The sequence below is a fragment of the Scyliorhinus torazame genome, chromosome 27 (assembly GCF_047496885.1).
Source record: "Scyliorhinus torazame isolate Kashiwa2021f chromosome 27, sScyTor2.1, whole genome shotgun sequence".
Taxonomy (NCBI): domain Eukaryota; kingdom Metazoa; phylum Chordata; class Chondrichthyes; order Carcharhiniformes; family Scyliorhinidae; genus Scyliorhinus; species Scyliorhinus torazame.
This window is the reverse complement of record NC_092733.1, coordinates 6475959-6490807: the sequence shown is the minus strand read 5'-3', so window position 1 is coordinate 6490807 and position 14849 is coordinate 6475959. Positions and strand designations below refer to the sequence as shown.

The window sequence follows — 14849 nt, the reverse complement described above, 5'->3', positions numbered from 1 at the left end:
ATGGGGGGGGATGGGGGGGGGGGATGGGGGGGGGGCCTGTGATGGAAGCTCCAGGAATGTGCCCAATAAGAGTTGGCAACCCACATGATGAAAGCTGGGGAGGGTGCCAGATGCTGATTGGGGTTTGGTGGAGGAGAGATGGAGTGAGTGAAGGGGGCGGCGGCCAGTTCCAGGGGCTGGGAAAAGAATGAGTTTGTTTAGGGACGAGTGCGGGAGGCCAGGATTTCTGCACTGCCGCTGATAGGGACGGACTGACGGGGGAAAGTGATGGGGTTGATCTCAGGTGGGTTCAGCTCACTGACCCCCCGGACTAGTCGGGGGCTATCTGGGGCTCTCACTCTGAACAGCTGATGGCAATGGTGGGACGATGTGTCTGGCTGAGACTTTACAGCAACTCACCTGTGACCCTCTGTAGACGAATAGCCCATTCAGCACTGGGGCTCCAAGGTACCAGATGGTTGTTGTGCTCACAGAACCAAGCCTGGGGGAGGGGGGCACTGCCTCAGCCTCCCCTTTCACAGCGCAATGGTCTGAATTGTCAATGTGGTGAATCTGAGGATTTTGTGGGGTTGTCGATGATTGTTTCAGGCAGATTGATAACATTCTCTCTTCCTCGATGTGTTGTAACAGGCTGGAGGTATTGCCACTGCTGATTGGTCCCTGCAAGGTGAGTAACGATCTCCCAGCACCGCACAAACATTCACAGAGTTGTAACTTGACGGGGATGGCACGGTAGCGCAGTGGTTAGCACTGCTGCCTCACGGCGCTGAGGACCCGGGTTCGATCTTAGCCCCGGTTCACTGTCTGTGCGGAGTCTGCGCCTTCTCCCTGTGTCTGCGTGGGTTTCCTCCGGATGTCCTTCCCCTGGGATTCTCCGCTACCCGGCGGGGCGGGCCGTACCGACGGCGAGGGGTGGCGTGAACCACTTCGGTGTCGGGCCGCCAGGAAGGTGCGGAATCCTCCTTACCTTCAGGGGCTAGGCCAGCGCTGGCGAGGGCCTCCGCCGACCGCCGCAAGTTGGCGCATGTGCGGGAGCGCCAGCGGGTGCTCCCAGCGCATCCCAGCACATTCGCAGGGGGGTTCTTCTCCGCGCCAACCGTGGTGGACCATTACAGCGGCCGGCGCGGAGGGAAAGAGTGCCCCCCGCCCCCTCCCCCCCCCCGTCACAGGGCCGCCTGCAGATCGGTGGACCTGATCGCGGGCCAGATCTCCCCAAGCCCCCCCCCGCCGAGGACTCCGCAGGCCGCCCGCAGAGCCAGGTCACGTCGGTAAGGACCCCCGAGACCCGCCGAAAACGGGCGGCCACTCGGCCCATCGCGGGGCAGAGAATCGCCGGGGGGGGGGCCTCTGCAACGGCCCCCGACTGGCATGATGTGATTCCCACCCCCGCCAAAAAACCGGCAGCCGGCGTCCGGGCGGCGGGGCGGAATTCACGCCCCAACCCCGGCGATTCTCCGGCCCGGCAAGGGGGTCGGTGAATCCCGCCCCACACGTCCCGAAAGACGGACATTCTGAATTCTCCCTCTGTGACCCGAACAGGCGCCGGAGTGTGGCGACTAGGGGTTTTTCACAGTAACTTCATTGCAGTGTTAATGTGAGCCTACTTGTGACAATAATGAAAGGTGGTTTGGCCACACTAAATTACCCCTTAATGAGAAAAAGCTTCGTAACTCGACACCGGGGCGGGGGGGGGGGGCAGTGTGTGATTGTGGGGGGGAGGGGACAGTGTGTGATTGTGGGGGGGAGGGGACAGTGTGTGATTGTGGGGGGGGGAGGAGACAGTGTGTGATTGGGGGGGGGCAGTGTGTGATTGGGGGGGGAGGGGACAGTGTGTGATTGGGGAGGGGACAGTGTGTGATTGGGGGGGGGGCAGTGTGTGATTGGGGGGGGGGCAGTGTGTGATTGTGGGGGGGGAGGAGACAGTGTGTGATTGGGGGGGGGGCAGTGTGTGATTGGGGGGGGAGGGGACAGTGTGTGATTGGGGAGGGGACAGTGTGTGATTGGGGAGGGGACAGTGTGTGATTGGGGAGGAGACAGTGTGTGATTGGGGAGGGGACAGTGTGTGATTGGGGGGGGGACAGTGTGTGATTGTGGGGGGGGAGGGGACAGTGTGTGATTGTGGGGGGGGAGGAGACAGTGTGTGATTGGGGGGGGGCAGTGTGTGATTGGGGGGGGAGGGGACAGTGTGTGATTGGGGAGGGGACAGTGTGTGATTGGGGGGGGAGGGGACAGTGTGTGATTGAGGGGGGGCAGTGTGTGATTGGGGGGGGAGGGGACAGTGTGTGATTGGGGGGTGGAGGGGACAGTGTGTGATTGGGGAGGGGCAATGTGATTGTGGGGGACGGAGGGGACAGTGTGTGATTGGGGGGGGGCAGTGTGTGATTGGGGGGGGGAGGGAACAGTGTGTGATTGGGGGGGGGGGCAGTGTGTGATTGGGGGGGGGCAGTGTGTGATTGTGGGGGGGGAGGGGACAGTGTGTGATTGTGGGGGGGGAGGAGACAGTGTGTGATTGGGGGGGGGCAGTGTGTGATTGGGGGGGGAGGGGACAGTGTGTGATTGGGGAGGGGACAGTGTGTGATTGGGGGGGGGGGCAGTGTGTGATTGTGGGGGGGGAGGAGACAGTGTGTGATTGGGGGGGGGGCAGTGTGTGATTGGGGGGGGAGGGGACAGTGTGTGATTGGGGAGGGGACAGTGTGTGATTGGGGAGGGGACAGTGTGTGATTGGGGGGGGGCAGTGTGTGATTGTGGGGGGGGAGGGGACAGTGTGTGATTGTGGGGGGGGAGGAGACAGTGTGTGATTGGGGGGGGGCAGTGTGTGATTGGGGGGGGAGGGGACAGTGTGTGATTGGGGAGGGGACAGTGTGTGATTGGGGGGGGAGGGGACAGTGTGTGATTGAGGGGGGGCAGTGTGTGATTGGGGGGGGAGGGGACAGTGTGTGATTGGGGGGTGGAGGGGACAGTGTGTGATTGGGGAGGGGCAATGTGATTGTGGGGGACGGAGGGGACAGTGTGTGATTGGGGGGGGGCAGTGTGTGATTGGGGGGGGGAGGGAACAGTGTGTGATTGGGGGGGGGGGGCAGTGTGTGATTGGGGGGGGGAGGGGACAGTGTGTGATTGGGGGGTGGAGGGGACAGTGTGTGATTGGGGAGGGGCAATGTGATTGTGGAGGGGGGAGGGGACAGTGTGTGATTGGGGGAGGGGCAATGTGATTGTGGGGGGGGAGGGGTCAGTGTGTGATTGGGGGAGGGGCAATGTGATTGTGGGGGGGGGGAGGGGACAGTGTGTGATTGTGGGGGGGGAGGGGACAGTGTGTGATTGTGGGGGGGGAGGGGACAGTGTGTGATTGTGGGGGGGAGGGGACAGTGTGTGATTGGGGGGGGAGGGGACAGTGTGTGATTGGGGGGGGGGGGAGGGGACAGTGTGTGATTGGGGGGGGGAGGGGACAGTGTGTGATTGGGGGGGGGAGGGGACAGTGTGTGATTGGGGTGGGGAGGGGACAGTGTGTGATTGTGGGGGGGGGAGGGGGCAGTGTGTGATTGGGGGGGGAGGGGACAGTGTGTGATTGTGGGGGGGAGGGGACAGTGTGTGATTGTGGGGGGGGGAGGGGACAGTGTGTGATTGGGGGGGAGGGGGCAGTGTGTGATTGGGGGGGGGGGAGGGGGCAGTGTGTGATTGGGGGGGGGGAGGGGGCAGTGTGTGATTGGGGAGGGGACAGTGTGTGATTGGGGGGTGGAGGGGACAGTGTGTGATTGGGGGGGGAGTGGACAGTGTGTGATTGTGGGGGGGGGACACAGTGTGTGATTGGGGGGGGGAGGGGGCAGTGTGTGATTGGGGGAGGGAGGGGGCAGTGTGTGATTGTGGGGGGGAGGGGGCAGTGTGTGATTGTGGGGGGGGAGGGGGCAGTGTGTGATTGTGGGGGGGAGGGGACAGTGTGTGATTGTGGGGGGAGGGGCAGTGTGTGATTGGGGAGGGGACAGTGTGTGATTGGGGGGGGGGACAGTGTGTGATTGGGGGGGGGGACAGTGTGTGATTGGGGGGGGGACAGTGTGTGATTGGGGGGGGAGGGGACAGTGTGTGATTGGGGGGGGGAGGGGACAGTGTGTGATTGGGGGGGGAGGGGACAGTGTGTGATTGGGGAGGGGACAGTGTGTGATTGGGGGGGGAGGGGACAGTGTGTGATTGGGGGGGGGAGGGGACAGTGTGTGATTGGGGGGGGGGAGGGGACAGTGTGTGATTGGGGGGGAGGGGACAGTGTGTGATTGGGGAGGGGACAGTGTGTGATTGGGGGAGGGGGCAATGTGATTGTGGGGGGGGACAGTGTGTGATTGGGGGAGGGGGCAATGTGATTGTGGGGGGGAGGGGACAGTGTGTGATTGGGGGAGGGGCAATGTGATTGTGGGGGGGGAGGGGACAATGTGTGATTGTGGGGGGGGGCAGTGTGTGATTGTGGGGGGGGGCAGTGTGTGATTGTGGGGGGGCAGTGTGTGATTGTGGGGGGGGGGCAGTGTGTGATTGTGGGGAGGGGGCAGTGTGTGATTGGGGTGGGGAGGGGACAGTGTGTGATTGTGGGGGGGGGGGGGGACAGTGTGTGATTGTGGGGAGGGAGGGGCAGTGTGTGATTGGGGGGGGAGGGGACAGTGTGTGATTGGGGGGGAGGGGACAGTGTGTGATTGGGGGGGGGGACAGTGTGTGATTGGGGGGGGGAGGGGACAGTGTGTGATTGGGGGGTGAGGGGACAGTGTGTGATTGGGGGGAGGGACAGTGTGTGATTGGGGGGGGGGACAGTGTGTGATTGGGGGGGGGGAGGGGACAGTGAGTGACTTGGGGAGGGGGAGGGGACAGTGTGTGATTGGGGATGGGAGGGGACAGTGTGTGATTGGGGGGGGGGCAGTGTGTGATTGGGGGGGAGGGGACAGTGTGTGTCTGGGGGGGAGGGGACAGTGTGTGTCTGGGGGGGGGGGGGGGGGGGGGGGGGGGGGGGTGAGAGGCGGTATTAATTATTCCTGGGTCTGCAGGTGGCTGCTGCTGGATGGTATTGGGTGTTAATTATGAATTGCAAATCACTCCCACCTTCGATCCAAATTGTCACAGGTTTTCAGCTGTGACAGTCACATCGAGATCTCTGCTTCACAATTAAAACAGTGATGAAGAGAAAACAAGTCACCTGCAGAGAGAACTCACCAGCAACAAAACACACTTTATTAGCATCCAAACCGCATTTTAAAAGAAATATACTGTATCTATGTCCTCTCCTACTGGGTTCTTCTGACCGGAAATTGACCTGTGGATTTGGACAAGACAATTAGCCTCTAATTGACCTGTGGATTTGGACAAGACAATTAGCCTCTAATTGACCTGTGGATTTGGACAAGACAATTAGCCTCTAATTGACCTGTGGATTTGGACAAGACAATTAGCCTCTAATTGACCTGTGGATTTGGACAAGACAATTAGCCTCTAATTGACCTGTGGATTTGGACAAGACAATTAGCCTCTAATTGACCTGTGGATTTGGACAAGACAATTAGCCTCTAATTGACCTGTGGATTTGGACAAGACAATTAGCCTCTAATTGACCTGTGGATTTGGACAAGACAATTAGCCTCTACTTGACCTGTGGATTTGGACAAGGCAATTAGCCTCTAATTGACCTGTGGATTTGGACAAGACAATTAGCCTCTAATTGACCTGTGGATTTGGACAAGACAATTAGCATCTGAATGACCTGTAGATTTAAGCAAGGCAATTAGCCTTCAATTGATCTGGGAAATCAACTGTTGTGTTGCATCTTCCTCAGCTCTCAAACACTGGGCGTTACTAGAACATACAGAGCAGGAGGAGGCCATTCGACCCATCGAGTCTGCAACAACCCCCTTAAGCTCTGCCTTCCACCCTATCCCCGTAACCCAATAACCCCTCCTAACTTTTTGGGCACTAAGGGCAATTTATCATGGCCAATCCACCTAACCTGCACGCCTTTGGACTGTGGGAGGAAACCCACGCACACACGGGAAGAACGTGCAGACTCCGCACAGACAGTGACCCAGCGGGGAATCGAACCTGGGACCCTGGCGCTGTGAAGCCACAGTGCTAGCCACTTGTGCTGCCCGTGCTGATAGAGGGCGTGTGAACTCACTCAGTAGGAGCAATACCATGGGATCAGTAGGTTGCCAATTAATAAATGGTCTCACTGTGGTGTGAGGGAGCCCTGTCCTGACCCATGTGCAGTGTCATCAGTGTGATAGTGAAGAGCTCTCTTGTCTCTGGGTGCGAAGGGTTGGGTTCAAACCCCCAGTCCAGACTTTTAAACTCAATATGAAACTCCAGCATAGTACAGAGGGCGTGCTGCACTGTTAGAGGTGCCAACTTTCAGGCGAGATTTTAAACCTTTGTAGTCTCTGAATTGGATATCAAAGATCCCACAAAATTATTCATGGGGTTCCACCTGGTTCTGACCATTTATTTATTTATCCCTCAACCAACATCACTAAGACTAGATTACCTGCTATCACATTGGTGTCTGGGGGGATCTTTGTGTGTAAATCTCCGACATTAAAACTGTGATCACAGTTGAAAAGTAGCTTATTGGCTGTAAAGTGCAGTGGAGTGGAAGGAGTTATCGAAAATGTAAATCCTTTCCTTTTATATGAGCCTTCAGCAGCCATGAAAGAAATGCCACAATGCACTCACCGCCAGACCTTCTCAGTTCAACTTCTAAATGTGACAGCCCTTGCGCAGTTTGGGGCATTAAAGGTGTGGAGCCAGTGTGTGGGTGAGCTTCTGAAGGTGATGGAAAGCAGCCTCAAAGGGCTTCTCAGTGACACATGAAAAGCTGACAGCAGGACCTGGCCAGAAGTCAAATACTCGAGGCTTTGTTCCTCTGGAGCCCGGCAGAATGTGGTGTCAGCTGCTCTGTTAGCCCAGTCTGATGTGCAGGCGCACACATGCCGTGAGTTTAGATGTAAGAGTATTGGTCAGGCTGGAGTGAGCTCTGTCCCCGCGGGGGGGCGGGGGGGGGGGGGGAGCGACCAGATACAAAACCTCTGGTGGATTTTGCACAGAATCAATTTATAGAAAAAAAACAAAATGCCAAATGATGGAGCAGTTGGAACTGGTCAATGTTTAATATTGTTCAGCTCTTTCAGTTAGATATGTTTCACCTGTGAGTGTTGCTGATTCTTGATGCTGATCTGGTTGGTGGAGTTAGTCAGTCTGACAGTAGGAAAGAGTCGATTTCACGAGTTATTAAATGGTCACTACACAGCCCGACAACACCTTCCCACTGCATTCTTTCATTTATTTTCATTCATTCACGAGATGTGGGCGTCGCTGGTTAGGCCAGCATTTATTACCCATCCCTAATTGCCCCTTGAGAAAGTGGTGGTGAATCGCTGCCTTTCTGAATCGCTGCAGTCCTTGAGGTGTAGGTACACCCACTGTGCTGTTAGGGAGGGAGTTCCAGGATGTTGCCCCAGCGACAGTGAAGGAACGGCCGATATATTTCCCAGTCAGGTTGGTGAGTGACTTGGAGGGGAACCTCCAGGTGGTCGGGTTCCCAGGTATCTGCTGCTCTTGTCCTTCTAGATGGTAGTGGTCGTGCGTTTGGAAGTTGCTGTCTAAGGAACCTTGGTGAGTTACTGCAGTGCATCTTGTAGATGGTACATGCAGCTGCCACTGTTTGTCGGGGGTGGAGGGTTTGAATGTTTGTGGAAGGGAGAGCAATCAAGCGGGGCTGCTTTGTCCTGGATGGCGTCGAGCTTCTTGAGTGTTGTTGGAGCTGCACTCATCCAGGCAAGTGGAGAGTATTCCATCACACTCCTGACTGGTGCCTTGTAGTCCGGCTTTGGGGTGTGCAGGATTCCCAGCCTCTGACCTGCTCTTGTAGCCACAGTATTAACGTGGCTGGGTCCAGTTCAGTTTCTGGTCAATGGTAGCCCCAGAATGTTGATTGTGGGGGATTCAGCGATGGTGATGCCATTGAATGTCAAGGGGCAGTGTTAGATCCTCTCTTGTACGAGATGGTCATTGCCTGGCACTTGTGTGGCACAAATGTCAAAACTGAGTTATCTCGCAGAACTCCGTCTCAAACATACTTTGCCAGGATTTGAAAACTGTCTCACTCTTAACTTCCCGTGGCCATGATCTAACCAACGAATAACACTTCCTACATCATACACCTTGGCTGATTTTCCTGTCGTCGACGGCCCAGCATTGGAGCGGCGTGGCGGGATTCCCGCGCCCCCCCCGGCGATTCTCCGACCCAGCGGGGGGTCGGAGAATCCGGGCCCTTATGTCTGTCACTCTTCTCCCAAAGTTATTCACAATGTATCACAATTTTTACCTCTGTAGCCTCTTTTTAAAAAAAATATTTAGAATACCCAATTCATTTTTTCCAATTAAGGGGCAATTTAGCGCGGCCAATCCACCTACCCTGCACATCTTTGGGTTGTGGGGGCGAAACCCACGCAGACACGGGGAGAATGTGCAAACTCCACACGGACAGTGACTCAGAGCCGGGATCGAACCTGGGACCTCGGCACCGTGAGGCAGCAGGGCTAACCCACTGCGCCACCGTGCTGCCCACCTCTGTAGCCTCTTAATGCACTTTCCCACAAACAGAGCCAGGATTCCCATCTACCCCGTGGGGTTGACCTCAGCCAGGGCTTACCTCCGTGCAGCACTGAGGGAGTGCAGCATTGGTGGAGGTGCCACCTCGCTTAAGGCTGGGTCTGTCTGCTCAGGTCGATGTAACCGATCTCATGGTGCTCTTTTGAAGACCAGCAGGGGAGTTATTTCCAATCTCACGGCCAATATTCTTCCCGTAATCAACAGCAGCAATTCCAGATGGATTGCTTGGCTTCCTGTGTGAAAAGTGGCTCCTAAATTTTACTATTACATCAATGAAGGCCCTTCAAAAAATACTGACTTGGCTGTGAAATGCTTTTGGATAATGGAGATTTGATGAAGTCATGTATAATTTTTTTCTAAATTAATATATGGGGCGGGATTCTCTGCTAGCGGGCGTGGCACACAAAAAAAGCTGGTGCGGCGGGACAGAGAACACCGCCCTGGATATTTAAGGTGCTTTGGAGAAATTAGTAACTTGGATATTGTTACAAGCTGGTTTGTAAAGAACTTCATTCTTTCAATTACTGAGAGGGGCTGTACCTGTAAAATGTTAGTGCAAACGGAGAGGATCTGGCCGGGATTCTCCGAAATCCTGGCCAAGTGTCGATGCCGGCGTCAAAAGCGGTGCGAGCGACGCCGGCGTCAACGGGCTTCCAGGCCCAGTCGTTCTGCCCGTCCTCGGGGGCTAGAACGGCGCCAGAGTGCTGTGCGCTGCTCCGGTGCCGAAAGCCAGCCGCCACGGCTGACGCGGGTCCGCGAATGCGCGTCACGGCTGTCTCCGCGCCGGCCCGCGGGCAACATGGCGGAGTCCTACAGACGCCCGGCGAAACATAGCCCCCCCCCCCCCGGAATTAACACGTCCGCCGATCGGTTGCCCCGATCGCAGGCCTGACCACCATGGAGGCCCCCCCCCGGAGTCGGCTCCCCGCCCCCCCCCCCCCCCCCCCCCCCCCCACCAGGACGGCCCCCTGTAGTTTTTACCTCCCCACTATTCTTAGAATTCCCCCTATACCAAAAAAGGGTCAATCTATTCTCAATGGTGAGCAGGGATTCTCACTCCCCGACTCCTACGCAGACTTTGGCGAGTGGTATTCGAGTCAAACTAGTGTTTCAATTTATCCCCCGGTATAACCCGTAGCTTCGTAGAAGAATTTTATTTACTTGCCACTTAGTAACTTACACACGGGTCCAGCTTGCTAAGTGAAGTAAAGTAAACTTGCTAAAGAAAATAATAATAGCCACTCTTTCAGGTTATCAACTTGAACTTAACTTTATTTTCAAGTTAAAAGAGAATAACTACTTTTACAGAGAGGTAAAAAGATCTTTACTTGTTCGGACCAGTTGCAGACTGGTCTCTCTTGACAATCAGTTTTCTTTAACTTTTGGTCTTCTGTTCGCTTCTCTGGGCTGCTTGGTCTTCAGATGCTGCTCGGCACATCACCGAGGAAGATTCTGATTATCTGCTCATTCCCCCAGTTTTGATAGCCATTTGGGGCCCTTTAACCTCTGCACCTGGCCCCCTTCAGACTGCCTGGCTGACAGTTTGAACGCTAAGTTTTATCGGTTTCGAAGCGTGCCGCTACTTTAACAGCGACAGCAAGGCTTCATCCTCACCCGCTCGCCATTCCTGACTGGAATTTTCTCGCTTTGCTTGACATGTAATTAATTTGTCTGTGTCTTAGTTCGCACCCTTTTGGATTTATGTCTTTTTTAGTTTTCTCAGATTCGACCCGGGTCATCTTCAGGTTAAGCTAATGTCAAGTTAGGGTTATCCCCCCGACACTAACTTTCTCTGCTTTGGCCATCTTCTCAAAGGTTTTAACTTCAAATGTGATGTACATTATAGGTAACCTTGTCACCTTCTAGTTTTCTTAATTTGTAAATCAGTTGTTTCACTTTATTACCAGTGTCAGCAACTTTTCACACTTAACAGTTGTTCCTCATCTTATCATTTAGATTCTGGCTGCTTTTCTTAATTGTTCAATAAAATAATTAATTGCGTAACGATTTGTGAAATATTGTTCCCCTTCATATAACTTTAAGAGTTTTTAAGTCAATCAAATGTCTTTTCTAACTTGTGAATTAAAATGAAGCTCCTCTCTATTTTCTTCCCTGTCTGTGAAGTTGTCTGCTTTCAAAACAGGCTGCTGTTAACCCCTTGTGGGACTTCTCCCTTTTATTTAAAAGCCTCAGGCATTCCCAGTGTTACTTTCATGTTTCAAATGTCATATTCTTCCGATTTTCCACACCACCCTTCACCAGAACGCTGCGGGCCTGCCGGGTGGGACCATAGGTAACCCACGCCAGCGGAACCCGGTGGCCACTCGGCCTGTCGAGCACGGAGAATCGCCGCGGGGGCCGCTTTCAATGGCCCCCAAACGGCGCCGCAGCGACCGCGCGGGCGCGATGGCCTCCAATTCTCCGGTCGCCGGAGAATCGGCGGCCCGATGTCGGAGTGGCGGGATTCGCCCCGGTGATTCTCCAACCCGGCGCGGGCACGGAGAATCCTCTGTGTATCACTCTCAGCCACACCTCACCAAAGTTAAATCTATGCTCATTTGAACAAATATTTTTTTTCCCCAATTAAGGGGCAATTTAGCGCGGCCAATCCACCTACCCTGCGCATGGTTTGGGTTGTGAGGGTGAGACCCACTCAGACACGGGGAAACTCCACACGGACAGTGGCCCAGGACCGGGACTGAACCCGGGTCCTCAGCGCCATGAGGCAGCAGTGCTAACCACTGTGCCATTCTGCTGCCTCATTTAAACAAATAAATGAGGCAAATTTATTTGAGATTCTTGCTGTTGACTTATTCCCAAATCTAATCCTGCTCATTCTGAATTCCACTCACTCAGGAAAACTGACTGAGAAAATTAAATAAATAAAAAAGAACCAATGAAAAGGTTCCAAGCTGGGTGTCGATGTAGGGACCGTTTCACATTTTAACCTTTGGCACTCACGTTTCCAGGTCACTGTTTTAAAACAATTACATGAAAGACAACCTTCAGAATGTCTGTAGTCTCCTGTCAATGACCTTTAACATACAGACTTTTACCCTCTTTTCTAATGCTTATCTGCCAATCACACAAACTCTTCTCCAATTCCCTGGGAGCTGTGACCAGGGGAGATTTGCTGTTCATTTTAAGCCTGTCACTTTTAAGAATGTTGAACTTCACTGTCAGAGTATCAGTGGAAAACAGGAATTTTATGTTATTTTCCTGAAATGGAACCAAAAATCTCCAGTTGCTCATCACCTGCATTTCCCATTAACCATTAGCAGATAACCTGGGATGAATTCCCTGCTGACAGAGTCCCTATATCTCCCTTTGCTACAACAGCAATTCCTAACCCTCTGTGGGACAGCCCACAGTTAGGAAAGGTGCAACAGAAATGCATGTTTAATCTTTCTTTCTTCTGTAAATAAATTTAAATCCAAACTTTGTCTGAATTGAACACTGGAATAAAACTGCTTTGTCAATGGCCAGGATCTGCTGCTGCCCTCGTTAGATTATTCACTCTGACAGTGAAGTGACCAATGTTCATGCTCCCTAAATTCACAGCCTTCATCTTGTCTTGCCTTGGGAGCGTGGGCCTATTCTCTGCCCTGCCGATGTCCAGGGTTCCTCAGACAAACAGGATGATCTTTATCACACTTTAACAATCGGCTGTGTCATACTTTGTGACATCATCAATAAAGGATTGAGCAAGTCACTGGACCACCTTGCTGTGTCGGGCGATTGATTCTGTACCTCACCGCGACCCTCAGAGGGCCAAGTATTAAAACCCACACTTGGTACGTGGAGGATGTCATGAAACACCACAGAGGAGAGAACCATTAAGAGATGAGGTGAATCAGCGAGGTGGCACGTTTGTTTGTGAAATGGTTGTGGGCCGCAGAAGGAAAGCTAGGCCAAGGGAGGAGAGGATTTCCACTCTTTATAGAGGCAGAATAGGATGGCGTGAAGATTATTGATTCCGACAGAGTGAGGATTCGGGGAGCAGGAAGATCAATGTTATTGAAATTCGGGAGGAAGCAAAGTGGATAATTCGGAGGAGGAAAGGGAGAGTGACGGCGACAGAGTTAGGTGTCAGGTTACATTGACAGCGTCAGTCTCTGATAGACAGATTATTCTTCCTCGAGTCGATCAGACAGCTCCCAGACAGAGCACAAGACTTTGTTCAATCACACGCTGGCGGGTGAGAAAGCTTTAGCGCACTGTCTACCCCTTCACCCTCTGCGTGTTACACTTCGCTCTATGGCACAATGCTTAGAGATGGTGCAGCCAATGTACAGCACAGGGAGTGACGCCTGGGCCTCCTACTGTTAAGTCACAATGGTTGGGTGACCAGTAGAGAAACAAGAAAAGGCAAGCACATGCGACGCTGAGGAGGTCGTACTCGTTGGGTACTAGAAGAAGTCAGGAGCCAGAACACGAGAGAGGAGTGGAATGGGGAACTGCAAAAGTGGTGACTCTGTGCAGATCTGTGACGAAGTGAAAGGTAAATTCAGGAAGAAAAAATCTAAACCAGGTCATGTTTCATTGTCCCAGAAACTCTTGTTGGCACAAGTAACAATCACAGCCAAAAGATCAGACTCATCCAACACACCTTGAGAGGTGAATGAGTGAAAATTCTCCTTCACTGTTCTAACCTCATGAAACGTTTGTTCATCCTTAAAACAATCTCACTGAAACACGGTGAGGTGCTGAGGGCAGCTGTGTGACTGTGGAGTGGGCTATTCCCAGAATGCCGCTCTCTCAACTCAGGAAACTCTCGCCAGTTCCCGCTCGTTACACTTCCCTAGTTTCGAACGTGGAGACCCGGAGGTTTGGGCGGGGCCGTTCTGAGCTTTGCTGCCTCCTCTAACAGCATGAGTTGGATTGGAAGCAATGGGAGTTCTTCCCTCTTTAATGTGCCATCAGTCAGCGGCAGGTGACAGAGTCCCAGGTTCGATTCCCGCCTTGGGTCACTGTCTGTGCGGAGTCTGCATGTTCTCCCCGTGTCTGCGTGGGTTTCCTCCGAGTGCTCCGGTTTCCTCCCACAAGTCCTGAAAGACGTGCTGTTAGGTAATTTGGACATTCTGAATTCTCCCTCAGTGCACCCGAACAGGTGCCCGAGTGTGGTGACTAGGGGATTTTCACAGTAACCTCATTGCAGTGTTAATGTAAGCCTACTTGTGACAATAATAAAGATTATTAGCTGGGCAGCACGGTGGCGCAGTGGGTTAACCCTGCAGCCTCACGGCGCAGAGGTCCCAGGTTCGATCCCGGCTCTGGGTCACTGTCCGTGTGGAGCGTGAACATTCTCCCCGTGTCTGCGTGGGTTTCACCCCCACAACCCAAAGATGTGCAGGGTAGGTGGATTGGCCACGCTAAATTGCCCCTTAATTGGAAAAAATGAATTGGGTACTCAATCTTTTTTTTAAAAATAAATTTAATTAGATTCTATTCACTCGGAAAAAGAAATGACAGGAAAATATCAGTCCCTCTGTAATGGACCTCTGACAGTGCAGCACTCCCTCAGTACTGACCCTCTGACAGTGCGGCACTCCCTCAGTACTGACCCTCTGACAGTGCGGCACTCCCTCAGTACTGACCCTCTGACAGTGCGGCACTCCCTCAGTACTGACCCTCTGACAGTGTGGCACTCCCTCAGTACTGACCCTCTGACAGCGCGGCATTCCCTCAGTACTGACCCTCTGACAGTGCGGCACTCCCTCAGTACTGACCCTCTGACGGTGCGGCACTCCCTCAGTACTGACCCTCTGACAGTGCGGCACTCCGTCAGTACTGACCCTCTGACAGTGCAGCACTCCCTCAGTACGAACCCTCTGACAGTGCGGCACTCCCTCAGTACCGACCCTCTGACAGTGCGGCACTCCGTCAGTACTGACCCTCTGACAGTGCAGCACTCCCTCAGTACTGACCCTCTGACAGTGCAGCACTCCCTCAGTACCGATCCCCTGACAGTGCAGCACTCCCTCAGTACTGACCCTCTGACAGTGCAGCACTCCCTCAGTACTGACCCTCTGACAGTGCGGCACTCCCTCAGTACCGATCCTCTGACAGTGCGGCGCCCCCTCAGTACTGACCCTCTGACAGTGAAGCACTCCCTCAGCACGGAGAGTGACCCAAGGCCGGGATTTGAACCCTGGTCCTCATACCCGTGAGGCAGCAGTGCTAACCACTGTACCACGACCCTCGGACAGTACAGCTCTCCC

The 14849-nt window shown here is 53.9% G+C and overlaps 1 protein-coding gene across 3 annotated transcripts in view; it reads left to right on the top strand.

The window, feature by feature from the left end:
- The window catches only part of LOC140403161 (adenylate kinase isoenzyme 5-like), a 135198-nt gene that overhangs the window by 98576 nt on the left and 21773 nt on the right, over positions 1 to 14849 (top strand). For 2 of the 3 annotated variants that reach the window (XM_072490860.1, XM_072490861.1), the window contains exon 9: positions 631 to 667. In XM_072490860.1, the coding sequence (XP_072346961.1) occupies positions 631 to 667 (37 nt within the window). Of the gene's footprint in view, positions 1 to 630; positions 668 to 12409; positions 13130 to 14849 lie in introns of those variants that run through there. The other variant, XM_072490862.1, reaches the window with a different exon arrangement.